The 26,861-nt window shown below is 39.9% G+C and overlaps 3 protein-coding genes and 1 long non-coding RNA gene across 7 annotated transcripts in view; 3 read left to right on the forward strand and 1 right to left on the reverse strand.

Annotated features, from left to right (window-relative positions):
* Positions 1 to 1,862: 1,862 nt before the first annotated feature.
* LOC105940989 (uncharacterized) lies at positions 1,863 to 4,623 on the reverse strand. The gene is made up of 3 exons (XR_001167642.3): positions 4,516 to 4,623; positions 3,409 to 3,486; positions 1,863 to 3,010 (listed from the first exon to the last, which is right to left on the reverse strand). It is a non-coding gene; the product is annotated as an uncharacterized LOC105940989 (long non-coding RNA).
* On the forward strand, positions 4,561 to 10,783 carry haus8 (HAUS augmin like complex subunit 8). The gene is made up of 10 exons (XM_004555009.3): positions 4,561 to 4,704; positions 5,027 to 5,091; positions 5,695 to 5,756; positions 5,969 to 6,086; positions 7,182 to 7,292; positions 7,371 to 7,474; positions 7,610 to 7,768; positions 9,050 to 9,191; positions 9,850 to 9,991; positions 10,143 to 10,783. Exons 1-10 carry the CDS (start codon positions 4,640 to 4,642, stop codon positions 10,267 to 10,269), a joined length of 1,095 nt encoding a protein of 364 aa, XP_004555066.3. The 5' UTR covers positions 4,561 to 4,639; the 3' UTR covers positions 10,270 to 10,783.
* Positions 10,775 to 15,371, forward strand: sac3d1 (SAC3 domain containing 1). 4 transcript variants are annotated; one of them, XM_076880763.1, is made up of 5 exons: positions 11,611 to 12,002; positions 12,112 to 12,422; positions 12,504 to 12,924; positions 14,138 to 14,420; positions 14,609 to 15,368. In XM_076880763.1, exons 3-5 carry the CDS (start codon positions 12,670 to 12,672, stop codon positions 15,088 to 15,090), a joined length of 1,020 nt encoding a protein of 339 aa, XP_076736878.1. In that variant the 5' UTR covers positions 11,611 to 12,002; positions 12,112 to 12,422; positions 12,504 to 12,669; the 3' UTR covers positions 15,091 to 15,368. The 4 variants fall into 4 exon arrangements, with proteins under 4 accessions (XP_004555061.1, XP_076736879.1, XP_076736877.1 ...); XM_004555004.2 differs by lacking the exons at positions 11,611 to 12,002; positions 12,112 to 12,422 and adding an exon at positions 10,775 to 10,902 and having other exon boundaries at positions 14,609 to 15,369; XM_076880764.1 differs by lacking the exons at positions 11,611 to 12,002; positions 12,112 to 12,422 and adding an exon at positions 11,058 to 11,227.
* A 1,398-nt stretch (positions 15,372 to 16,769) lies between these two features.
* cpamd8 (C3 and PZP like alpha-2-macroglobulin domain containing 8) overlaps positions 16,770 to 26,861 on the forward strand; it is a 45,005-nt gene continuing 34,913 nt past the window's right edge. Inside the window, exons 1-13 of the mRNA XM_004555006.5 lie at positions 16,770 to 17,368; positions 19,417 to 19,568; positions 20,878 to 20,900; positions 21,474 to 21,639; positions 21,927 to 21,979; positions 22,532 to 22,549; positions 23,208 to 23,262; positions 23,474 to 23,587; positions 23,861 to 23,945; positions 25,556 to 25,664; positions 25,901 to 26,128; positions 26,395 to 26,565; positions 26,653 to 26,781. Coding sequence (XP_004555063.3) covers positions 17,283 to 17,368; positions 19,417 to 19,568; positions 20,878 to 20,900; positions 21,474 to 21,639; positions 21,927 to 21,979; positions 22,532 to 22,549; positions 23,208 to 23,262; positions 23,474 to 23,587; positions 23,861 to 23,945; positions 25,556 to 25,664; positions 25,901 to 26,128; positions 26,395 to 26,565; positions 26,653 to 26,781 — 1,389 coding nt within the window. The 5' untranslated portion in view covers positions 16,770 to 17,282. The remainder of the gene's footprint in view (positions 17,369 to 19,416; positions 19,569 to 20,877; positions 20,901 to 21,473; positions 21,640 to 21,926; positions 21,980 to 22,531; positions 22,550 to 23,207; positions 23,263 to 23,473; positions 23,588 to 23,860; positions 23,946 to 25,555; positions 25,665 to 25,900; positions 26,129 to 26,394; positions 26,566 to 26,652; positions 26,782 to 26,861) is intronic.

Consider the following 26,861-nt stretch of genomic DNA (forward strand, 5'->3'; position numbering starts at 1 on the left):
ACAGCAAGCCTTGGTATATCCTATCTGAAGGATTAAAGAATTCACCTAACATCTTAAGTGCTCTCTAATTTAACATTGCATAGCCTAATATAGGTATTTCCAGACTTTCTACCCATTTGCTATTATAATGGACTAGTTCTTATACAGCACTTTCCACTGGTGCTGTGTGATACTACAAAAATTGGCATTTATCCGATACCAAGTAAATACAGAGCCCATACTCCCAACACCAATATCGATACTTTTAACCTATAAAGGCAGCTTATGTATGGGAGAGCAGGGCGTTATGAGTTATGAGATGAATATTCATCAATTTGCAAATTCTGAACATATTTTAATGATCACTAAATTATTTGTACTTTCTTCTATAATTGAATAATCTGTCAAAACACACCTTACAGTTTCAGCGGGTGTTTGTAAAGCTGGGTTTTTCTGGAGACCTGGAATGTAAATGTTCCTGTCTCTAAAGCACTTTGGGTCAACTTGTGTTGTTTAAATGTGCTACAGGCTATAAATAAAATATAGATGACAGTCAACACAAAAACATTCAAACATTTTTCATACTGGATGTTTAAGAAAAAAATTTTTTTAACCACAATTCAAACTTTTACATACTGAACTTATAAGATGGAAACAAAGTATCACTTTCATTTTGCTAGTATTGATCCAATACCAATACTGGCACTGGTGTACTATCACTAATGATACTACCCATATTTGGATCCATCTGCCCACATTTACTTTCCACTATAAATCTCATTCACCCAATCGCATTCATTTTATCTAACATTCACACATACACTCAGATCAGGGACAACTTCATGTTCAGTATCTTGCCCAAGGTAACTTTGACACAAGGACACGATTGATCCAACAACCTTCCAATTGGTAAACGATCCGCTCTACTACCTGAGCCATAGCCACCCTAGTTTAATGACATAAAACACAGAAGTTCTTATATTTAGGGGCTAAAGTAGTCAGAGAAAACAACAAACAGCCTCGTTATAATAAAGTGAAGAGGCAAACACTGCCCTAATACTCCGCTCCTTAGTATGATCAGTCAACAGGGGGAAGCTTGCTGAGTGTAAAGGTCTTGGCTGACTGGTCTGTAGGTGCTTTTCTATAACAAGAGCCGCTGACAGAAGAGCAAACAGAGGAAACCATACACCCCTCTGTCCTGGAGAGCTGAGGTGGCCAGAAAACAAAGGAAGGAAATTCTTTGTCTGCTGAAAATAGTTTCACATAGATAAATAAAAACATAATAATGAAACCTTGTTTAAAGCATTAAATATACCCACAAGCAAACCTTTAAACAGAAGGAAATATAGAGCATGGTGATCTAATTCAGATACTGAACGTTGGAAATACTGTTTGTTGGCTTTACTGTATGAGGTACTGTGTTTTTGAAGCATTCCTGAGAGGCTATGTGGACCAGACTGGCAGACTGGGTGATGAGTAAAAGCTCACCACAGAGGGAAGAAAGGCATGGCTGGCTTGTGTCTGTTTACATATTATCAAATGCACACAGATGTTAGGAGTAAATACAAGTGTTTTACTCTTCAAAGCTGTTTCACCTTGCATTATAATCATCCCAAACTGCAGAGCAGAGTATCAGTGAGGTCACAGTGACATAGGTAAATCCTTCATTAGACGTCAGAGTTTCGGAGCAGAGTGAAAAGGCAAGAGAGGTGGGCTCAGAGCGGAGACAAGGACTTTCATTCAGCTCCTCCATGTCTCCTTGTAAAACTATCTTTCAACATGCACTTCTCACTCTTTCAGTGCAAGCCTTCAAGCTTCAAGCTTCAAGCTTTGAATGTCTTATTTTACTCCAGAAAGGAAGCAAAAGGAAGCCACATTTCCAGTAGAACATTAATTTTATTTAATCACAAGTATTACAAACTGACACCAAAAGTGTCAGTGTTTATGTCACCATCATTAACAACACTTCTTGTATATCTCAAAGCAGTCATTGGTGCTGGCATTGCCTGGTGGTGAGAGATGGCCAGCAAGCATGCAAGCACACAGCAGCCATCTTCAAGGCATTATTACTCTGAGAGAGAAGAGAGTCGCGATAAGACCCGGCCTTTACACAGACTGATAATGTAGGGTTAAGGTGTCTCTCTCTCACACACACACACAAACTGTATGCACACACAAATACAGGCATGCACTTGTGTGTGAGATCAGTTTTAGTGCCAAGTCCAAATGGTCAGCCTTCATCGTGAAAAACTCATTAAAACAGAAAGGTCAGAATAAAAGTAGTTTCAAAGGCTGGATGTTTTCCAACACGTATAAATATAAAATATGAAGAAAAAAAACCTTACTGGGAATGGAAACGCTTTTCTACTCTATTTGAGCACTCAAACGACTTTATATAACATGCTTTGTTCACACAAGCAGATTTTTCTACACTCAAGCGCTTTCTATCATTCACACACAGATGAACGCACTGGAGAGCAACTCTGCCCAAGGATACTTTCGTAGTGGAGCAGCCAGGGATTGAATCACCAACCTTCTGATTAGTAAATGATCTGGTTGACCTCCTGAGCTACAGTCACCTCAAATAGACAAGGATAAGAAGAAATAAGAATATAAAGCCAAAAGTACATTCAGTTTTAGATACCCAGTTATTCTTATGTTCCCTCTTGCTGTCTACTTCTAATGGTTTGTGTGCTCATTTCTGTGGAAGGGACTTAAGACAGAAGTAGCTGACCAATGTTTGCCATCCAGTACCACACCCTGTCTCCTCCTATTGTCCTTCCTGTTGTTTAAGACTAGCCTATACAGGTGGGATAAGCATTCATTATGTCTTCTAAGACCAGTGTACACAAACCACCACAAGTAAGATAACTAACTAAGCAGATATTCACATATGGGCTGAAGATACACATGTAGGTACATGCATCAGGTCTGCATGTTCTCCTCTGCATCTGTCTGTGAACAGGTTCCAGCCAGGTCATCTCTGTTCTTCTGACACCCCAAAGAGATTAGCTCCAGACACCTCTTGACCCTCAACAGAAACAAAAACAAAAAATAAATCAAAACGTCTTTACATCAACTGAAATGCAGAACAAATACAGACTTAAATGTAGTTTAAAATTATTATTTTTTAATTAGTCCTTTATTTATCAAGGTAAAAATCTCACTAAGATTAAAGATCTCGTCTCCAAGAGAGACCTGGTGTCATGGCAACAAAAGTCAAAAACACATGCACCACATAACTACATAGCAATTAAAATAAATACAATATTCCGTACAAATATGTGAAAAATATACAATAACAGCTTTTAGCTTTTTAGTGAATGAAGTTTACATGAATGTCAAAGAAGTTGAGCTTACACTGACAGTGGATGCAGGCTCTTACACCCATCTAGTGGTTACCAGATCAACTGCAGTCTCTGAAATTACCTGAGGTCAGTAGGAATTCTTTTTTCCAACCATAATTTGACTGGAGATCCTCGGCTTGGTCACAATATGCAGTTAATCCTATAAGAGTTAAGTATAAGTTTTTTAATTACAGTCATTTTTATATATAGTGGCCATATTAAATTGTGACTGGACAATTGTAATTGAAAAATTAGGGCCAGGCGAGGTCTATTCTTTCATTATTTAATGACAAATTAAGAAACTAAAAGATCTGGAGTTGATCCCAAGTGTTGAACTTGCAATTTGTAGCGTTTCATTAGAATTCAGTCAGTGCAAGTGAAGGGGGCCATAATTAACCCCCACATAAATCTATTAGAGAAAGTTGCAAAATCAGCAATCTGGTTCCATCTTAAAAAGAATGAATACTCTGGAACACCAAAAGGTCAGGAAGATCATGGAAGACAACCAAAGAAGATGATCACAGAATTCTCTCTGTGGTAAAGAAGAAAAAAATCAGAACATCTACCCAAGTAAAGAACACTCTCAATGAGGTATGAGTATCATTATCCAGGGTTTACAGCAGGGTGCCATCCACTAGTTACACTTAAGAATGGGAAGGGCAGATTAAACTTTGAGAAAACATCTAGAAGACATCCACAAACAAGCAACAGCTGAAAAGTGCTGCAGTAAAGAGAGAAAACAGTATTTGGTGATATCCATGAATTTTAGGCTGCAAAGGATTTTCAACCAACGACTAAAAACTGTTTTTATACTTAAAATTGTTGAAATTGTCCTTAATTTTGAGCTTCTCAAAATAGGGAATTGTGTATAAAAAGACAGTTAATGCAGTTAAACCCCATAAGGTAAACCTGAAAGTCTGCACTTCAGTCAGAGCTTGACTGCATGATTCAAAATCCACTGTGGTGGTGTACAGAGGCACATTTGCAGAAAATTGTCCCAGTTTGCAAAATCCTAAGGCCGTAACTCTATGTGCAAAGACAATTGTTGCTGTTAAAAATGAAGCAAGCTTCAGAATAAGGAGAAGGAACTTAACTAGAGCTTATGGGATATTCTGAAGGAAAAGATTACGTAGCTACAAATCGTTTAGTAAAAAAACTAATTTAGATAAGCCGTGATAACTGTACTTACTTCAGTACTGTAGGTGCAACAGACATTCCAGTTGCTTTTAAACGTCGAACGCGGAACAAAAGCGTGAGTTCATGTTTCTTCCGGTTTACAGAGTCGGCGTACAGGCGGTTTTCTTCAAAACATTATGGCGTCGAGAAGAGCGACAACAGTTCCAAGTAGTTTTAAAAGCATCCCCACCGACTCTAAAAGGTAGTTTCTATATTCCCTTTTTCTTTTACACTGCTGTTGTAACATTCTCCGGTGTGTGATTTGTTTTAAATTGTAGCTTATTTTAATGTGCAGAAAACACACTGAAGCTCAGCGGTTTTTCTTTGACGCACTACATATTCTTTTCTTTAGCGACAGGCCTAGACGTATTTAGAAATAGTTTATAAGTAGAAATACATTTACAAGAATTTTTTTGTGTAAAGAAAGCTCAGGATAGCTCGGCTAACATTATAGCGTCTGGCTTAGCATACTTTCTGTTTGTTCCAATTTCGTCCTCATTTCTGTATCCTTTATTTCTTCTCAGTTCAAAAAGCAGTAACCCTGCTAATAAAGCCAACAACGTCGGATCTGTGAAGAAAACTGTTAAATGTAAGTATGCGATACTACTATGGGCTTAATAGATTGTTAATTTTACCTACAGCTGTCAGTGTCAGACATCACATTAATTTATAGTCCTAAAAACTCCTCAAAGGGTCTTCCACAAGGTATTTGAGCTGATCACTGTCTATGTGATTTTCCACAAAAGATCTAATAATGCAACTCAATTTGCATGATAGCTGTTAGGTATAAATAAAATAATCATGACACAATTTTTCTAGAACTTGCTGAACTATTTTTCGTTTATAGAGGACTTTAGTGATGTGAGGCTTGCACAGATGTGTTACAACAGGGGTGGGGAACTCCAGGCCTCAAGGGCCGGTGTCCTGCAGGTTTTAGATAGCACCCTTGGTCAACAGACCTGAATCAAATGATTAGTTCATTGCCAAGCCTCTGGAGAACTTCATGACATGTTGAGGACGTAATATAGCCATTTAAATCAGCTGTGTTGGATCAAGGACTCGTCTAAAACCTGCAGGACACCAAGGCAGTTGGGGCCTGGAGTTTCCCGCCCCTGTGTTACAGCAACATTCAGCCTAAATGTTTTTTTTTCTTTCTTAAATAATATCCATAAATGTCCTCATTAATCTTTAGTAAGTGGGACTGTTGTTAAGTCTCGATATCTTCAGTCTGCTGAGAAGACATCTCTTTCAAAGGTAATGCTATTTTTATTTCTGTTTTTCTGTACAATATGTGCTTCACTTGTTCATTAGATACATCGTTCTTCATCGTTTTACATAGCTTTCAAAGCTAAGATGTTGAGATATTGTCTTCAGCCTCACATTTATATTTAGCACACGTCTTAATTTCATCTTGAATTTTGCTGTCACGTTTTTCATACTGATTGCATCTCTGTAAACATTAACAGAGTAACTCACTGACCAATGAGTCGAACACTGTGCCACGACCATCTTCACCAAAACCCACAGGTGTCAAACCAAAGGCGGGTACTCCGACAAGACGCTCAATGGCCCCATATGCAACATGTAAGTAATCCCTGTGGCCATAGTTGTGACTGTGGGTGCTGATTCAGACATGTATAGTAAGTGTTGTGTGCTGTAATCATATTATCAGCTTTATAAAAAGCTTTTATTTTCATCTGTCAAGACTTTGATGCAGATCAGAGGTATCCAGTTCACTTTAGAGCTCAGTAATTAGGTCTACCTTAGCCAACATGCCAATAAAATCATGCATTATGATAATAGATTTACAAGTAGGCTGCCAAACAACCAAGTCACAACCACTTGAAATATTACAGCTACTGGCAGTTTTTAGTTTTGGACTGCAAAAGATCTTGTATCATGAAGTTTACAATACTGCATGCGATCTAGCCTTCTGGAGAGAAATTGGATACACATAAAAATAAAATAAAAATTTAAAAAGAGAGAAGTGAGAAAATCCCTCACTTTGGCTCTTCTAAGATAAAACTTTCCAACTACATTCCATCAGTTTGAGACTTGATGGAATGTAGTTTTATGCCTCTTTTCAGTTCAGCGGCTTTCCAAATCCACTGTTCCTGGATATGGATGTGCTCTGCTTGTATATATTTTTTTTTTAAAAAGGGACAATGGAAATTATGTGTTCTGAAAAAATATTATCAACTGACAAATGGATACAGTCAGCTATTTAGATTGATTCTAGTTGAATTGTTTTCAGTTAATATCTTTAGTAGTGCAAAAAACACAGCATCTGAGTAAGCATCTATGGTCTAAATCAGCGGTCCCCAACCTTTTTTGCACCACGGACCGGTTTATGCCTGACAATATTTTCACGGACCGGCCTTTAAGGTGTCGCGGATAAATGCAACAAAATAAAACTAGTACCAGTACTGAAAAAAAGATTTATTCATAACACATGTGAAAAGACCCAGGAAAACTGAGTTAGCGATAAAAATGATAACAAAATAATGCTGAAAACCAATAAAAACCCTGAAAACTATACATTTCACACCTGAGCCTCAACTCTCGCGGCCTGGTACCAAACGACTCACGTACCGGTACCGGTCCGAGGCCCGGGGGTTAGGGACCGCTGGTCTAAATGATAGCTGTAAATAACACATTCACATTTTTCTTCCTTTTTAGCAATGATGTCACGTGAAAATGAAGCATCACTTCTTGGGAAAAGTGTTCTGCAGTCCACATTCTCAGATAATCCCCGCTTTCGACCAGATTTAGATATTTCGGTTATCAAAGGTAAACTGAATAAAAATGCTGAAAATTTTTTATGATTTGGACTGTCCTGTAACTTTGTTTTTTGTTCTATCTCCCAAGATCGAACAGTCATTGAAAATGCAGTAGAACCTGAAAGAAATCCAGAGAATGAAAAGATGATGGTTGAGATGGAAACATTTCTTCTGGCCTACCTCACAGCTAAGGTTAGTTGATGTAATAGATCTGATAATAGTTCAGTTAGTGTACAGTAAGATGCTAAGTAAAAACATAGTCATCTATTTTATTATTTTGGTGACTTCTACATCGAGAGATATTATGCTTACAATTTTTTACTTAAGATGGAGAGCAATACAGCAAAACTCAAGGCTGAGGCAGAAACAACGATTCTGCAAGCAATGGAGGAAGAGCAGTCATTGCATGATGAGGTCAAGGAGAAGAAACGTCAGTACCTCCTTGCAGAAAAGAAACGGCTGGTGAATGAACTGCTGGATTTGCAGGTCTGGAATAATAAATGGTGTTTTCCTTTTTTAACATGCGTTTTAATTAATACTGTGTGTTCTGTTGTGGCACTGCTTACAACACTTGTAAGCAGATGAAGCATGGTTCTCTAAAATCTGCTGGTAGATGTCTGTGTTGATTTTGGACATGAAAAATGCAGTGATCTGGACCTGGATTCTGTGACACTGGCCTTCATTCACTCCTTGTGAATCTCTCACATGTCCTTGAATCAACTTTTCTTGACAATCCTCTCAGGGCTGTGCAGCTTTTCCTACCACATTTTTTTCCTATTTGTTGATAAGATAACAAATAGGAAAGATTGGGGAAACCTGCAGTCAGCTGAGACTGAAGAAGTCACTTGGATGAGTGACGAAACGTTTCTCCCACAAAACGCTACGTCCAGATGAACAGAATCAACTTTTGGAGAGGTCCTATTTGTTGACTTCCTATTAATATGCTTTAGTACAGCACTCTGTGAGCATTCAGCCTTTGCTGTCCTCTAGAGGGTGTCGATCATTGTCACCTGAGCTGTGTCCCAATTCAGGTGCTGCATCCTTTGGAGGATCGGGCCTTTGCGGTCTACGTGGGCCAGCTCCTTCAAAGACCGAGAAGTGTGAGGCTGTGAAATGGGATGGTCTAGCCTTCAGATTTGTTTGTATTTGAAAAGAGTAAGAAGAAAAATCTTACAACCAAGTAGCTGCCGTCATTGAATTCTGGGATAGGTTGGGCCACGACGGATACACCCGGCCCATCCTTCAAATTCGGGGAAATGAAGGACTCATTTTTCGGCTGCATTTGGAGCCTTCGAGTTGGGACAGCCTTCATCACCTGGCTGTGAGGTAATCGGCCTTCAAATGCGGCTTCCGAAGGATGCAGCCCCTGAATAGCACTGGACAACTGTCATCGGTTTTCCTCATGTGGCAGCTGTTAACCAAAATCATCAAAATTAAAACAAAAAAGGCTTGAAATATTTCACTTTAAACATACTGAATATAAACTATATTAAACCTTTACTTTTTTTAATTAAGTTACAATTGTTTTTTTGGGGTTTTTTTTATGATTCTAGTTTTTGGTGACGCACTAGTATATTTAATGTCCATTTGAATTTTGGGTTAACTAATGCGAAAATACACTTAGGTAGCAAACTTTGGTTCTTTTGTACACTCTTTTGAATCAAGCTGGATTCTATTAATGTCTGGTCAAAACATGTTTTCGAAATGAAAAATGGTGGACACACAAAGCGTATAATTGATTCATGTTCTATAATTATTGCCCCTCAGGTTGCTACACTGACTCCTGTGGCAGAGGCTGTTGGTCAGTTTACAAAGGACTACAAGTCTTTTGCTACAGCTGTTGACACCACCCGACATGAGCTGCCTGTTAAGAATTTCTACATTGATGGAGATAGACGTGAATTTCTAGGTAATTTTTACGTTAAACTCATAAGTACGATTTAAAAAAACAAACAAACAAAAAAACCCACAAAATTGCACTGATGCAGACTCCATTAAGCCTCCATATAAATGTTTTGATCTACTACTTATGTTGGTGAAATTTAAAAGCTACATGGAGAAATCCTTTCTATGTCAAACTGTTGACAGGAGGAGGACACACACACACACACACACACACACACACACACACACACACTAATTTAAAAATATACTTGATTTAGCTGTGGTTTAATAACAAAGTGCCCAGCAGGGGGGTGCTCTGACTGGAAAAATAAAAAAGACTTAAAGAACTGCATTTAAAAATAAATAAAATAAAATTCTTCCATGAATCAAGTTTTGCTTGGGCTCTGTTGCTTGGATTTTACAGGATAGTGGTATACTGTAAGGCTATGGTAAGAGCCTTGTTTTAAGTCTAATTATATATTTAGAAATATATTTTTCAGGCATTTACATGAGTGATTACACGAGTGATTACATGATCCATTTAAAACTGTACAACCACCATGGGCTTTTGTTACAACAAAAGTCATATGTGGTATGTAGCTTGGAGAAAATTATTGTTTTCTGATCTCTTTTTTTTTTTTTTTTTTTTTTTTTTTTAATAAATTTAAATTGAACCCTTTCAGATAAAGCTGTGGCATCCTTAAAGGAGAGTGAGAAATTGCTGTTGGAGTGCACAGAGGGTGATTATAAGGACAACAGCACATCTCTGGAGTGCCTTCGAGACATAAAAGTAACATCAAAGGACATCAGTCAGCAGCTGTCCGGGTAGGCGCATGTATAAAGAATGTTGTGTTTTTCTGTGTTAGGTTATGATTGTTTTGTTCCTTCACAGGTTGTGTAACAGTGTGGGTATGGCAGCTTTATCAAAACCTTTTAAAAACAATCACTTTTATTTTTATTTTTTTTCCCCTCCCAGGGCCTTTAAGGAGCAGCTGGAACTGTCATCACTGGTCTGTCGTCAAAGAATCTATGTGCAGCAGAGCACAGAGGAGGAGCAGCTGGGCAGTTCAAGATCCAGAGAGCTCTACTGCCCCAAACACTGAAGGATCGCATTCAGCATGGCATACACAGAACAAGCACTTTGGATATGCTCCAACTCCACATGTTTTATGATTTCTATATATTCACAGGTTTTGTCTGTTTTTGTGTGTACTGTGTAGGTGTACATTTGTGATTTTGTTTGTGGTTGTGTTGTAATGTTGTAAATGTGGACTAATTGCTTCTTTATAGATGTGACCAATAAATACAAGAAAGAATTTAGATTTTGCAGACTATGAAAAATCGCATTGCACTAAGAATCCATAATATCCTAACCAAGGTTGCTGAATACAGAGGAGTTTGAAACTTTGATCAAATAACTCTAACATACCTTGTCACTAAATCACAAACTTGTGATATCTCAGAAATTGGCAAAATTATTAATTTGATTTATGAGTCTAACAACGCGTTTGAATTTTTGTTCGACCCCTTATGTGTGCTTGTTTTATTTTGCAATTTTAACTAAACATCAAAAACTACGTTTTAAAGTCATAAAACATTCGACCTTAAATGAGTCCATCCTCACCCGGATGTGACGTTAATCAAGACAACAATGGGTCATTTCTATTGGTAGTTTGTGGAAAGTGACGACCTTCCCTTTACTGAGAGCCAATGAATCGCAGGAGAAGCCGTCGCATGTGAGTAAAACATTTATTTCACATAAAGTGAGCATTTCTTAAAATTGTATTATAAACCAAATGTCAGTTGTATGTTTTGTGCTTCGAAAAACAGATGTTTGCGTGGAAATAACGATGTGTTTTTGTTTGGTAGCCAACCGTCCAGACCGCTAGCTAGCCGTCCAAGTTAGACATTAGCATGATGGTCAGCGCTGCAGTAACACCTGTGGCAGATATATATGTATATGCGGTGATTTATCCTTTACACATTGCATGCACGACACCGTATCCTTTGTTGCGTTGCGTTGTGTTATTCTAACCCTGAATCTGCAAAGGAGCAAGAGAGGTATTTTAAGATTTGGGGCTTCCTGTTTTAGCGGTGGGATGAAAACGTTATATTAAAAAAAGTTGCTTGTTGCACATTTACTTGGATAAAACTCGAATATGCACATTATAATACAAATGTTAGCAAAACGTTTATGCTGCAGTTTAAAAATGTTGAATTGGCGCATGTATGAGGTTAGTGAGACGGTGGTGGCGTGTGCAGTAGCGGGCATCAGTACTGAGATTTTCCTTGTTTGCAGTGGTGATGGACAGGCTGACAGATGAGGTCAGGCAGGAGTCTCCATGGACCATGATCTCTGCAGATGATATTGTGTTCTTTAGCGAGAGTATGGTGCAGGTATGCTCTGGCGATGAGAGGAATAAAAGTCAGTAGAAGCTAGACAGAGTACATGTGTGAATAAGAGGGATTAACGCGCAACAGCGAAGTTGTAAGAAGTAGAGATATTGAAGGTAGGTACGTTTAGATACCTGGGGGCAGCCATCAAAACCAAAAGACAAGAGAACAGAAGAAGAGGGTGCAAGTAGGGTGGAGCAGGAGGATACAAATCTTGGGACACATTTATGACAGATAGCAGCAAGAGAAAAGGGGAAGACCTATGAGATGGTGAGACCTGATCTGTGGTTTGGAGACAGTGGCACTGACAAAAAGACAGGAGGCTAAGCTGAAGATGCTAGGATTTCCATTGAGAATGACCACAGGATTGCAAAGATAGGGACGGTTCAGGTTGAGCAGTTTGGGGGCAAAGTTGGAAGCAAAGATGAGACCAGAGAAAGCGGTAAGAGCAAAGAAAATGTATTCAGCTCCAGAGATAGTCCTTGTTCTATTCAGCAGTTATTGTTGAGTTTTGTGGACCAGCTGATGAGCCAGTTCTCCACCTTCTGCAGGGGCTAGCTACAGTGGCTTCTACCTCACAGCAGTTCCCTGGTGTAGAACTACCATCGTCAGCTCCAGTTCAGTTGAAGCTCCAGGAACACAATCCCCAAGGATGACATTTATCCATATATCATCTTTGCTTTCAAAGACTGAGTATAAGCGGTAATGTTAAGATGATGCTGGGAAAGATCATGATTTTAGAGGCAGCACAGAAATGAAGTAGCAGCCTCTGTTGTTTACCGTGGCAGACGGATTCAGGCACAAAGCAGGGCTCATTTAAGTTTGCTTGACAACGAGTAGAGATTACTTGTTGTTGAAAAAGGTAAATATGAGGTAAAAGGTGCTTCTAATACTTGCTTTGCAATATCAATATTAATTACTAATTAAACTGTCAATCAAACAGATCTCACTCACAGAGGAGGGGTGCACCATCAGAAGGACAATGGAGACAAAGGGATAAAGAGCAGTGGCAAGGTGAAGGGAAAGCACAAGTTAGACAGGCGGACGAGGAGGAGCAGAAACCCAGACAGCATGAAGAGGACACGGTGCCAAAAGGGACCTGCCAAACGATGTGCCCCGCTCAGGAGTTACGGGATCGTGAGGCTCAGAACCGACTTCACCATTTTGAAATGTTACCAGGCACAGAGAAAGATCGGCGGCCAAAAGGAGACCCATCGCGTGCCGTTAAGGAGTATTCCAGACCAGCAGCTGGGAAGGACTCAACCAAACCGAGTGACCTCAGACCACCTCCTGTGCTGCTGAAAACTGTTAACTACCTTATTAATGACATTGCAGCCGCCCCGAGCCTGTATCCATGGACTGAGGTACGTAATATTTACACCGATCGTTCAAATTGTTGATTTCCACAAAAGCTTGGGACTTTGTGTAACAGTAAATAAGTCCAACCTTTTTTCAATATTTTAAAACTGGATGATGGCAACAGATTTTAAAAATGTTGGAAAAGGAAAGAAAGGCTGTAAAATGTGTAAAATACTGCATTCACAAGAGTCTTTCTGAAGTAACATTTCTTAGCAAAAATCATTTCATTGTTTATGGTACATAATATCAGGAAATGATTCATGTTTAATAACTGAATTGGTGACTTAGAAATTAAACTTTTGTTATTATTTAAAGACAGCTAAAGAATTTAAATTTAGGGCCCATTTATTTATTGTGCAGAAGTGTGTGTTACCATCTTCAAAACAACATGCACGTGCAGAAGCCAGTTCTTTATTTTACCAAGAACCTAACGGTGCTTTGACAAAAAGTGCAGTTGTAAAGCTTTAATTTTTGTTGTTGTCATAATCCCAATTCTTGAACCTTCCTGTCTTAAACTTGCTGTAGGTTATTCTGCTATATAAATTTAAACTGTATTGCAAGTGATTCTTACAAGGGATTTATGCTTCAGCGGGAAATCTACAGCGTTGCTACGTTGTAACTAATCGTTGGGTCGACATAGGCTACTTGCTGTGAGTGACTCTTTCAATGTGGTCACTTCCCCCTGTGCATTACTATTGCTACAGCTACTTTTTTGCTGCAGTTTTTGAATTTATCAGTGAAAGAATAACAATCGCTTTCTCTTGAACAAATAATCATGACATCGATATAAACACTCACAAATGTCAGCAAATTCTTGAAGGGAGATTGGTGAAACTATCAGAATGAATGTGAGCAAATGTACAAAGAAGTGGAAAAATTTAAAGATACAAATATACTTGCCCCCGAAAATAACTAACCACAACAAAGAGGCGGGTCACAGCTCGCTGTACAACCCAGGGACATTACAACAAGGTAATTAAAACATAATACACCAGCACAAGCATAAATGCCAGCAACGACATTAGCCACCTACGTAGGTTATGTTATAGCCTCTCTCCAGCAGAAGTCTAAATCAAGCCTTGCAGGGAACGACAAATATTTCACTGTCTGTTCATTTTAAAATATGTGAAAATATCTGATGGAAAAATAGCAAAACAGAATCTATCATCGTAGATTAAAGATGACTAATTTGTTGTTTACTTATTTGTTGTCGCGCAGGTTTATACCTTTGTCTTTGACCGTCTTCGTGCTGTGAAGCAGGACATGATCATCCAGAGGATGTCAGGATTGGACTGCGTGGTCATTTTAGAGCGAACCGTTCGTTTCCTCATCTATGCCTCTTATCGTCTTTGTGGGGAGCCGCTGCGTCTCTACGACCCACGTATCAATGATATACACCTGCAGGAATACCTCAGCTGGTTGCTGGATTGCTACATGACCAAAACAGGACCTCATCCCAACCAAGAAGAGTTCCAGTCGCTCAGTTTGCTGTACAACTTGGGTTGGTGACTTTGTTTATCATCTGCTATTTTGGTGTATTTGTATGCATGTTCAAGCTGGAAGTCATGCATGCATTAGTTCAGTGTTGTGCAAACAGATTTTTGATGCAGGGAATGTTTTTAAAAATTAAGGACTCCTCCACGTCCTCCAGAAAGCAATTAATTTTGTATGCTTTATTTTCTCTTACAGGTTCAGCTCGCACTATGCAGCACACCATGCAACTCCCATTGCGACTACGCAGCACTCCAAACATCAAACTTGCTCTTTTCATCAACCAAGCTTTCCTTGAGAGAAACCCTGTCCGTTTGCTTCGGTTGGCTCAAAAGCTAAACTTCCTACAGACCTGTGCGCTGCACCGTCACCTGATGACATGTCGTCAAGATCTGCTGCTCGTATACAGCCACGGATACAGCAGCCGCAACTGTCGCTTTCCTCTTGACAGACTGGCTAAGCTCTTGTTCTTAGACGCATCACTTACAGCTCAACTGTGCCGGTCATGTGGAGTTGAGGTTAACAAGGACAATCAAGTAGTATTCTCCAAAGCTGCTTTCACGGAGCCGGGACAAGGAACACTGCACTGTAAACTGTATCACAGCATAGCATCTGAGAAACAGAGAGATCTCACTGTTAAGAATATTGTTCAGAGCTGTGTTGAGACAAATAAGAAGTAAACAAGCCATACAAATACCGCTCGGTATTCTTATAAATTAGGAAATTGACTGTTTGTTTGTTTTTTAAGAAATCTGGACTGTCACTGAGCTGATGGCCACGAGTTACATTAAGATGTGAATTACTTTTATATTACTACCAATATTTTGTGTTGATGTTTCCCTTGAGTATTTTTTTACAAGAACTGTACAGAAATTCAAAGGTGTAACTGTTTACTCATTCTTATAAATTCAAATTTTGGAATCATTTTAATAAATTTGGTTACAGTCGAAATACAATGGTGGTCAGAAGTTTACATACATCATGGATTTGATTGTCGTGGTAATTTTGAGCTTTTTAATGATTTCTTTCTTTAATGGCTGGAATGACTGTAAAGTGTACGTCTTTAAAGGCTTTTTCTTTAAAAACAAAATGAATTTATTTAGGATTTTCTGTAATCCACACAGGCTCGTGCACTCACTTCATTTGTTAGTAAGTGGTGCTGAAGGTTCTACAGTGTCTTCTACCTTGACAAGACTTATTAACTTATGGTGATCATCATCAACTGAAACTGGTAGTTTCTTTGCCAGTTTAAAAAACAAAAGGATTTGTCAGCACTCGTTGGACTGACCAGTAGTCGGCACAATGTTAAAAGTCCAAGGAACTTGGTGTAGATCTAAGAAGGAGAATTGTAGATTTGGGATAGTATCTTGGGGTCATTTCTAAACAACTGCATTCTAAGATCACCAGTTCAAGCAATTGTACGCAAGTACTAGTTATTCAGTTATTCACTGTCACCCAGACGTTCACCCTCAGATGAGAGGAACTTGATTACGACGTTCAGGAACCACAAAAGCTCAAGCCTGCCATGAACTGAAAAATGCTGGTTATCCAGCATCACTGTATACAGTGAAGTGGGCTTTACATCAACATGGACTGAGAGTGTGTGACCAAAAGGCCCTGCTCCAAAATTGACACCTTCCAGTCCAACTGAAATTTGCAGCTGCCCACATGGACGAGCCTGTTTTGGTGCCAGTGGTAGTGGTGCATTGCGCAGTGGACGGAATAATGAAGCGTGACTATCTCCAAATTCTTCAACCTTACCACAAAAATCAACAGTTAAACGGTTGAAACATGAACACAGCTGGGTGATCCAACAGGACAATGATCCCGAACAGATCAAAATTTATTTGAAAACGAATAAAGAAGGCTAACATTAAGCTTCTGGAAGCTAGGATACGCTTAAACGCCTTACCAGGAAACCAATTTAAATGAACTTTACTAAAAACATGTATACTGTACAATCATTCCACCCTGGACAAACAGCAGTTCGAAAAAGTAAATAAAAGACCAAAATAACCATGACATTCATGAGTGTATGTAGACTTCACGACTGCATCTAAACCTAAGTGCCACTAGAGGGCAGCAGATATCTTATCAGGGCATCAATGAACTCCAAAAGTGCAAATTTAAGTGAGTAAAACTGTTATAATCATGCCTTCAGTAATTGAATTGTGTCATTCACACCGCTTGGCATTTCTGTTGTGTTTCATAACAAAACAGAGTAGCTGCAGATTTGATATATTCTGACTTTTTGGCTGAGCTAAAAACGTGCAGATAGTTTTTAGTGGCTAAAAGGACACGTTGCTACTGTTTCTTAAGCTGGTCTCATTCATGCTCTCTGCAGAGAAGAGAAGGTATCAAAGCGAAAGAAGCGCCGTCTGAAGCCTCTCAACGCGATGCTGTAGGAGCGGAAAAAAAGACCATCCGACTTGAGATCACCAGGAACAACCGGGACAGCGAGAGCTGCGCGGATTTTAGATGTCAAACAAATCGTAACGGTGACATTTCTCCGCGCTGAAGTGGGAGGACACTTACAAATTGTAATGCTGAAATATGAGAGAGCGAAGCCGGGGCGGGTGAAGGCACATGGGTGAGGACTGCTCGTATACTCCGGGCTCTAAAAGACGAAAAAAAAAAAAGGCACGATTTGCTTGGACCTGGATTTGGCGAAGACAGATGAATTCATTAAGTTGATCTTTGGTTCTCAACGGAGCTCTGCACACCTTTCTCTCCTACCGATCTCAATGGATAAATAGATAGACCGTGAGGGCTGGGATTAAATTTCATTTAACATTTAATCAGGGCTTTCAGAGCCAGTCTCATTCAGACGGTAAAGACTGTATCCTGAAGTATCCTGGGCTCTGGAGCCAAAATGTTACGGTTGTCTCTGACAGCTTTGAGGCTTTCGTGGATTTTGTACATCTGCACCGTGAGCACAAGTTCTCCACAAGAAAGACAGTAAGTAGCCTGTGTTACATGTGGTGTCTTTGAGCTGCTGTGTGCTCTACTACAAGCATTTCCCGGTGCTTTAAGTATGGATAGACTGTGATTGTTCATTGAAAAACTTTTAAAAATTATCTTTAAAAATAGTTTTATTTAAACTGAGTGCATTTCATTGTACGGATCAGTCAGATTAAAACCTTTTTGTGAATAAGCCACAATTTAATGTTATTACTGTCCCAACCACACTGCCACTAATGTATTGTTGTCATACTTTCATTAATTGTGTTACTAACCTGTGAGGTTGTCACACAGAGTGATGCATTAGGTCAATGATAGCCCATAACTTGCCAAATATGAATAGATGCACTCCTGTGTGTCTTTCATTGTTGTTTTGTTTAACCCAGACCCAGGACGGATTCTATCAGTCAGGTGCTTGAGGGGTTAATTGTGACCTTGGGAGATAACAGACCAACTAGTTGTAGCCAGGGGCGTAATTTCCAGGGGGGTTAGGGGGGTTATGACCCCCCCCCCCCTCCCCCCAATAATCAGACCCAACCAATATACCCCCCCCCCCCCTCCTCCCCCCAATAAAATTATGAATTATCTTGCATAAATAGGATGTTGATTTTCTTTACTCATTTCAGGTATTACCAGCAAAATAGTTGCATGTCTAATCATCTGGGAATTTACCCAGATTTATTTATTTAGACAGAGATCAGCACAAAGTTACGCCGATGGTTGTAGCAATTCTTCCAGGAAGAGAGGAGGGGTTACTATCAAACTCAAGCTAAAGCAGATCTTTTTGTGAAGCTTTAAACAAGTTAGCTTAGAAGTTTAAGCAATGAGCAAAACATGAAACCATGTGACTCTTAAAAGCTTCACCTACACATGAGAGCAGGCTCTTAACTCCCACAGGACAAAAGTTGAGCAAAAACAATTAGAACTTGAGTAAATGGAGCCATGTGACTGAAATAAGCACGGTCTCCACCACCTGATCCCAGCTCATCCAAGAGCTGGTTAAACTCACTGTAGATCAAACGCACAGAGTCAATTTCCTCTTATTATCCTCATTCTCCCGAAAGCCTTATTTTCCAGGGGATTTTCTCATGACTTTTTCTCTCTCTCAGGAACTGCAGTTGCCTCTAGCTGTAATGCCATTGTGCTGTAATGCCAACCACCTGATCCTTCTCTCATGCATGCAACTGGGCTTGTGCTCAAGGATTTGCTCACCTCTAATTTGTGTGATCTTCAGTTAAGTTGTTAAGGGGTGAGTTGGCCCAGTCGAAAAAAGCTGCAAGGCTGGGGTGAGCAAGCAATGAGTTAGACTAACAGGAAGATATTTACACTTGCGTTACTGTATCAGCCTCGGTCATCACATGGTCAAAAATAATTAAACTGACTGAGTCTCAAACACAGCTCAACATTTGGTGGACACTTCAGTGAACTTGCTCCACACACTCTGGTGATTGAGTCATACTGGAGCATGCTAACAAGAGCACCTATTATTCTACCTTTGTTACCTGAGAGAAGTAGCCCCTTTGTGCCAGAAGGCATGTTCTTTCAAAATAAAACTTAAATTGAACCCCCCCCCCCCCCCCCCCACACACACACACACACACACACACACACACACACACACCCTAGACTCTTAATAAGCATCAAAGAATGACCTTTGCTCTGTGACCTCAGTGACAGGTCCCCTTCCCTCAATTAAATGTCAGAGTGACTGTGAGGAATCTCAGCCACTATTTTTCCAAACAGATGTCGAGGTTCTGTCAGAGGGTGCCGGACCACCCAAAGAAAACATTAAAGCAACAAGCTCAGTGGTCGTCAGGCACTGCATCCCTGGTGAAAACTGCAATTAACCTTGTGCGTGCATGGAAGTGAAAAAGATGAAGCGAGACAGAAAAAAATGTGTATTTACACCTGGTCTCCAATCTCCTTTTGCCTCCCTTGCCATCACCTGTATTCTCCCCCTACTGTCATCTCACCTCACTTTACCCCCTTGCTCCCTCCTTCCTTTAAACTCTTTCCCTCTCTCTGCCCTCCTGCTCTTCTCTCAGGGGTTACTTGGTCGCTGCACCCTCTGTCTTTCGAGCAGGCGTCGAGGAGAGCGTGAGCGTAACCATCTTTAACGCGAAAGCAGAAACCCGCGTCCAGGTGCAGCTGTCGGTGAAGGGACAGACGGTTGCCCACAGCCATGGCTCAGTGCTCGGTGAGAACAAATTCTTTAAGCTAAAGTTACACTGGCACAGTGGGTTACGTTTGGAAACAAAGCATGCACTGACAAGTTAGGCAAGCTAAAAGATACCCCCTTTATGTCACTGTTTTCAAAGGATGCAGGCAGGCAAAATATACACATAGATTAAAGAACACACACACACAGACGGTGTGAGCCTCTGCTACAAGACAAGCTTTGGCTTTTATATAGATTATCTGTGACTGCAGGCATCAGTTCAGTCCAGCTCATCGGCCACTTAATGTACACACTGTGTGATTTGTTTGACAGCATAGATAGATGGTGCTGACTCTGCTTAGAGGAGACAGGTTGCAGCTGGAACAGCAACTGAACTGACTTAACCACAGCGCTTACAGTTAAAGCATGTTAGAAGCATGCATTTTATTGATCACTTTACAGATCTGTGAGAAACTGAGGTTTAGTTTAGCTTGGTTTATTAAGATCCCTATTAGCTGTAGCAGCACAGCAGCTATTCTTCCTGGGGTCACAGATCTCTACACTTTGACTGTAACTGATTACTCAAAGCCGTACAGCATCTTAACAAAAACAAAACGAACCACACATGCAAACAATCAAACAGCTCCTCACAACACAAATGGTGTTCCGCATCAAGCTAGGCACTGATGACATACTATTCGTACGTGCACACTAGTTCTGCTACATTGGCAATGAATTCTATTCCATAACAGACCAATAGAAAACTGCTCTACTGATTGAACTGGTTCTTGCTGTGAGTTATAAAATCTCTCTGTGGCGTGTTTGGTAGAATAATTTGTCATTCATTTTCAAACAAAATCATTGGAGTGTTTGTAACAAAAGCATGAGGCATTTGTGCATTGTTACAATGTTTGTTCTGTACACACAACAAAGGACAGCATGTGCTGCTCTGTTTTCTACCACTTGCTACTTCTTAATCTACTTCTTTGTGCCACGTAATGTTGGGCAATAATCAAGATGAGACAATATCAAAGTCTGGACAAATTGTTTCATTGGCTTTGGTTTCAAAAACTTTGCACATCCTTTAACTACAGAAATCCAGTTTTTCCCCATTTTAGCGAATAGCTTATTAATGTGTTGAGTCTCAGGGACTTGATCATCAAGCACATCGTTAATAGAAACCTCTAAAAGAGTGGTTGTAACCCAACAAAACCCATTCAAAGTCAATTTATTCCTCTATCTATTTGCACTTAAATCTGAGGTGCAGTCAGTGGTCTAATCGAGTGTGTATGGCAGAGCCTGTGGGGGGAAAAAATCTTACTTTAAATCTCACTTTTTCTCCTTTTAGACAAAGGCGCCATCAAACTAAAGGTGAGTCGAACTTTGTGTGCCACTAAGTGCGCTTTTATTTTCTCAGCAGCGGTGACAGCTGCACAGTAGTGAGAGCCCCCTGTCCGCTGTGTGCACATTCCTCAAGCAACATGCAAATCAACACTAACATTATTTGTAATGCAACATCTGTCTCTGCTCATTCATTGGGAATAAGGTAACAGCCTCGATATAATATGCAACAGCTGTTGACGTGCATGTATGGTCCGCCGCCCCCGAAGGCTGGAATAGATCAATCTAGTATGCACGACTTTTAGAGATTCTTTGCCTCTGTCTCTCTCTCTCCCTTCCCTTCTCATAACCTCTACCCTCATTCTCGTAAAATACTGTCGCGTGAAGCGTACTCTGTTGGAGGCTGACGTCTTCTCTGCTTTTTTTTTTTTTTTTTTAAATCTGTTTTTGTTATTCTGGAGCTTTTGTTCTCTAGAAAATGAAATTGAATAAATCACGGCAAATAATTCAGCCTCGAGTAAACACTTCAGTCCTAATTTACGTTTTCAGTTCCCGCTGACTTTGCTTTTGTATGCGTTTATGGATGTGTGTATACGCCACCAGGTTCCCTCGGGGCTGAGAGGCCAGGCCCACCTGAAGGTCTGGGGGAACCGTCACCTCGCGGAAGGAGGTTACATTTTCCACAACTACACCACCGTCACCGTGGAGAGCAAGGGCACAGCTGTGTTCATCCAGACTGACAAACCCATCTACAAACCCAAACATAAAGGTTCCCTCATAGTGCACCTGGTAGTTAATCAGTTAATCACAGAGTAATGCCAGTTAGTGGAAATAAGTCAGGGGATGCAGGCATGTTGATGCTGCATTTGAGCTGTACAAATGTTGTAGACATAGCTGCTGATTGCATAATTAAGGATTTCAACCCATCAAATGACTTCAGACAGCTGGGGTTGTTTTCTTTAGAAGTATCAAGATTTTCATGTGCGTGCAGATTTTTCTGATTAGAAACACGAAAGACTTATTTTAAGATTATTGCATTTCTTTTTTTGTCTTTAGTTCTCATCAACGTTTACACAGTTGACCCTGACTTGAGGCCAGTAAACGAGAAGGTAATTCCGAATTGATCTCATATTCAGACAAATATTAAAGCAATTTGTCGTGCTTCTTCAGCAGATTCACAATAAACAGTAAACCCATTGAATGATAATCTTTAATAAAAATGGGTTGGGTTATTAGCAAAACCTGTGTTTTTACGACAGAGTTGACAGACAGACTTTGATTTATGACCGAGTGTTTACTACAGGCATACTTTTCCACCTTTTAATTGGTGGAGTTAAGAGGAGAAACTTTGCACTGTGTGCAAGAAAATGTACAGTTGCCTATTTACTGTAGCCAAGCTAGACTCATTTCTCTTGGAATGTTAGCAATGACTCCAAAAATTCTGTGCAACTGTGCACACAGACAGCTTATTGATGTTTGCAGCTATAAAGGTACATTGCAGGTAAAAGGGCAATACTTAATTGTACAGACAGAAAATTGTTGAAATCGAAATGAATGGGATGAAGCATAGAGATAAAACACAGGATTTGTACTTTTTTTTAAGCAACTTTATTGCAACTTTTTCTTGTGTTTCTCTCTTTTGTTCTTTTTTTTTTTTGCAGATTGAGGCATATATTTTGGTGAGTGCAGGCTGACAGGACCACCCAGGGTTGGCAGAGCCACGTCCGGGATGGGACAGTGGCAATTTTAGTTCCCAGCCTGCTTGGAGATTACAGAGCAGAAGTCAGGGCAGCTCACCTAGATAACAGGGTGCTCTTTGGACCAGTACAAGGATAAACAACATGAAAGGAACCTCTTTTCTTCTCTTCTCTTCTCTTCTCTTCTCCTTTGTCTTTTTGTATCTGTACATCTACAACACACTATAATCCCTGTATTAGCAAACCTAGCTCACATTGGATCTTCATTCATCTTTCCAGATCTTAGGAAATATTTGGAAAACACCAAGCAAAGACTTCATGGGAAGCGAAGAAAAGCTTATACATGAGTTAACAGTAGCAACAAGCACACAGATGCATTTTTCTTCCTCAGTTATAGACTACAGTATATGTTATTTTTGGAAAGCGTTTTAAAAGTATTTTGGAAAATATATCAGAACCCAGATATCTGGGTCAAGTTCAGTGAGGGGACTGTTCAGCAATAATAAAACTATTTATGACTTTTTCTATTGTGTGATAACAACATTCACTGAGCAACTAAACTTGTACCGCATTTTTGTTTCGGTATGTGAAGTAAAGGAATCTTAACATTGGTTTGTGACATCCTGCTTTGATCTTCCAGGATCCACGAGGATCCAGGATGGTGCAGTGGAGAGGGCTTAATTCTGTCTGCTGTGGTGAGCCGCATCATTTGCAGTATTTTTACATCATCTTTGTGTAAGCTGCACGTTTACATTTCATTGCTAGGTTGCTCTGGGGGATTGAATTAAAACACTACTTTTCTGGACTCATAATTGAAGAACGGTGATATATGATTGCTACAGTTTGGTTAATCACTATCAAGGACACAGGAATTAAATGTGTTAATTAGATTTTTGCGTCCTGTAGGGGTGGTGAACATGAGCTTTCCTCTGTCTGACCAGCCTGTGTTGGGAGATTGGTTTGTCTTCGTGGAGGTGCAGGGCCACACCTATAACAAGTCGTTTGAAGTGCAGAAATATGGTGAGGACCTACACACTGTCGCACACCTGCCATTGTTTATTGAGAGCACTGTAATGAGTGTGTGTGTGTATGTTTTTTTTTAACATTGTAGGCTGTTTTAAATGCCTGTCTTTTTATTTCAAGTTGTGTTAAAAGCATATTTACTGTTTTACTCTACTAAAATGTGTGTAGTTGTCAAATAATATATTACAAATAAACAGCAAGGCTATTGATGTATAAGATATAACACAAGAAAAAGTTCAAAAAAAAAATATTGTGCTGCCTCTCTTTCAGTGGCGCCCAAATTTGAGTTGGTGATTGATCCACCGCGCTACATCCGTGATCTGAACTTATGTGAGCAGGCCACAGTCAGGGCCAGGTAAGTCACTAAATATTCAGCGCTGTACGAAAGTGGAACAAGACTTTAACCTGGACTTGTGGAGTGTTTTCTTTGTTTCTTTGTTTACACTAATCAGCCACAGCATAAAAACCATTGACTATGGTGAAGTCATAATCTCATTCCAGTGCAGCACTCTTCTGAGAAACGGTGGGTACTTACGTGCGGACTTTGACACACAGCGCCTGCTAAACATTCTTGCAAAATGGGACATCTTCCCATGGTAGTAGCCTCCTCCTTTAGGGGGTGTGCTCTCATATGCCACATATCAAAAACTGCACAGGATCAGCTTAAAGGACACATTAAAGCGCACAAAGCGTTCACCTGATCTCTAAACTTAACTACCAGCATGACAGAGCAGCCATGGGGTGCACTAGAACAACCCTGGTCCACAGAGCCCACTGCCATTGTCCCGGTGCTATACATCACATGAAATCCCAGCAGGTATTGTTTCCATGCCCCCACAAGTCAGAGCAGTTTTGAAAGAATGAAGGGAACTTACTCAGTGGTAAGCAGTGTTGGTCAAGTTACTTGAAAAAAGTAATCAGTAACTAATTACTGATTACTTCCCCCAAAAAGTAATCCCGTTACTTTACTGATTACTTATTTTCAAAAGTAATTAATTACTTAGTTACTTTTTAAAAAAACGATTTACAACCTGAAGAGGTGATAAAGCAATAGATCTCTCAGCCCAATTCTACTTTTTCTGCATAATCCATCATACAAAATGTAATCAAATGGAAAAGTCTCTTTTTTTTTAAACTTGTTTTATCAGTTTTGATCTTTTAACTTTATGCATCAAGCAAAAATTAAATTATATGCACCATTCTCTGACTGGAAGAAATTAGTTTAACATTTAAACCTATTTTCTGCACATTCCAGCACATAAAATAAAAATATTTTTTGTGTTTACACTCAGTCTTTCAAATAGATGCAAGTAAAACACAGCAGAAAATAAATAAAATCAAAGACTAGCGGTCCTGTTGCTCTATTTTCACCTGTAAAGCAGGAGCAGGGTAGGCGGAGGTTTGCCCTGGTGCAGGTGTGCCGCAGCGGTCAGGTGAAGAATCCGCGAGTTTCTCTGTGAGTTTCCCATTACGTCGTTGCGCACTCGGTGCTTGTTTAGGGTTTTTTTTCGGTGTAAAAAGAAGTTTTCTTCCCACGCACAGCGGACACTAATGTTTTTGTCACTTTTTATGGAATCAATTTCAAAGTAAGGTCAGTACTTCCACGCTTCAAACGCTGCACGCTCATACTCTCTCTGCACTCGATATATGATCCATTGTTGATCTGCACACAGCTGTTGTCACAAACGTCGCACTCGCTTACGTCACTGTCATGAGACATTCTCGCAAAAAAATCATGGTTTTAGTAACGCAGTAACGCAGCGTTCCTACGGGAAAGTAACGGTAATCTAATTACCGTTTTTGCAATAGTAATCCCTTACTTTACTCGTTACTTGAAAAAAGTAATCAGATTACATGTCCATCTCTGATAATAGGTTATAAATGTTTTTTATTATTGTAATGTTTATTTACAATACAACAAAAAAGAACATCAATTTTACACTCTGGCATGTCACTCTTATGCAGATATACCTTTGGGAAACCCGTAACTGGGAAGTTGACAGTAAATATGACGGTGAATGGGGTCGGCTACTACCGCCATGAGATGGGCCATCCTGTCATAAAAACTATGGAGGTTAGTTTATTTAATCCCTATTCTACATGCTTTGTGAATGTATTAGAGACTTCCAAGCTGATATGGAAACAGGGTTGTTGATTGATTGTTGTTTTGTCTTCAGAGTTCCTTCAAAGTGCTACTGTTTTATGCATACACTGTAAATCATTGTTATTATCTAAGAGGTTAAGCTCCAAACCCTGACACCAAAATTATACATGTCCTGCTGTACCTGATTACATCTTTTCTGCTGTCAGATCAAAGGCTCTGCAAATTTCAGTCTGTGCGTCAAAGACATGATGCCCTTGGATGTGGCTGATCACTTCAGAGGGACTGTTAGCATTTGGGCTTCTGTGACCAGTGTAGATGGAAGCAAGCAAGCCACATTTGATGATTCCACACCAGTCCATAAACAGCTCATTGACATCAAGTACTCTAAGGATACACGCAAACAGTTCAAGCCTGGTCTGCCTTACAAAGGGAAGGTGAGAGCCCACAAAAAAGTTATTGGCACCGTGGGGAAAAAAAGAGAAGAGAAATACGAATCAGCTTGGATCTTCATCTCACTGGGATTTGCTTTGAGAAGAGCTCAGAGTATATTTATTTGTTGTGCTTTTTAAATAAAGTATGACTTTAACTGCTAGTCAGTTAGATGCTAAAGCTAAATTAAGCCTGTATGCAGCCATGTACATTACTGATTCACAAATGAGTCTGCATTTGCACACTCAGTCGTTTTCCCTCTGCTTTGTAGATCGAGGTCACCTATCCTGATGGGAGCCCTGCTGAAGGGGTAAAGGTGCGCGTTAAAGCAGAGCTGACCCCGAAGGACAACGTCTATACCAGCGAGCTAATCTCCAAGGACGGTCAGGCCACCTTTGAGATCCCTTCCATCCCGGCAGCTGCTCAGTATGTCTGGCTTGAGGTCAGAACTTCCTATTGTCACGTAATATAAACAGAGTGATGCAAGAAGTAATTTGAAGCTAATCTTAATTGCATTTTCTTGACAAAGACCAAGGTGATATCCATTGAGGACAGGACAGTTGGAAACCAGTACTTGCCCAGCTACCTTTCTATCAGTAGTTGGTACTCTCCTAGCAGGTGTCACATCCAGATCCAAAGTCCCAGCACCCCGCTCAAGGTAGGTGTGACCTTTTTCGGTGGTATGAGTTTCTTGCTTAACTTTGGATGATTTAAACATGTTTCAAAACATCAGATTGT

The sequence above is a fragment of the Maylandia zebra genome, linkage group LG23, assembly GCF_041146795.1.
Source record: "Maylandia zebra isolate NMK-2024a linkage group LG23, Mzebra_GT3a, whole genome shotgun sequence".
NCBI lineage: Eukaryota > Metazoa > Chordata > Actinopteri > Cichliformes > Cichlidae > Maylandia > Maylandia zebra.

What these genes read in the sequence shown, in the direction of transcription:
- sac3d1 (XM_076880762.1), top strand. Translation starts at nt 11,529, where the DNA reads ATGATATTGTGTTCTTTAGCGAGAGTATGGTGCAG. An exon ending in TTAGCGAGAGTATGGTGCAG is followed by an intron (nt 11,564 to 12,503) that starts GTATGCTCTGGC and finishes TCAATCAAACAG; the next exon opens with ATCTCACTCACAGAGGAGGG. An exon ending in CAGTTTGCTGTACAACTTGG is followed by an intron (nt 14,421 to 14,608) that starts GTTGGTGACTTT and finishes TTTCTCTTACAG; the next exon opens with GTTCAGCTCGCACTATGCAG.
- haus8 (XM_004555009.3), top strand. Translation starts at nt 4,640, where the DNA reads ATGGCGTCGAGAAGAGCGACAACAGTTCCAAGTAGTTTTAAAAGCATC. An exon ending in TGGCCTACCTCACAGCTAAG is followed by an intron (nt 7,475 to 7,609) that starts GTTAGTTGATGT and finishes TTTTTACTTAAG; the next exon opens with ATGGAGAGCAATACAGCAAA. An exon ending in ATGAACTGCTGGATTTGCAG is followed by an intron (nt 7,769 to 9,049) that starts GTCTGGAATAAT and finishes ATTGCCCCTCAG; the next exon opens with GTTGCTACACTGACTCCTGT.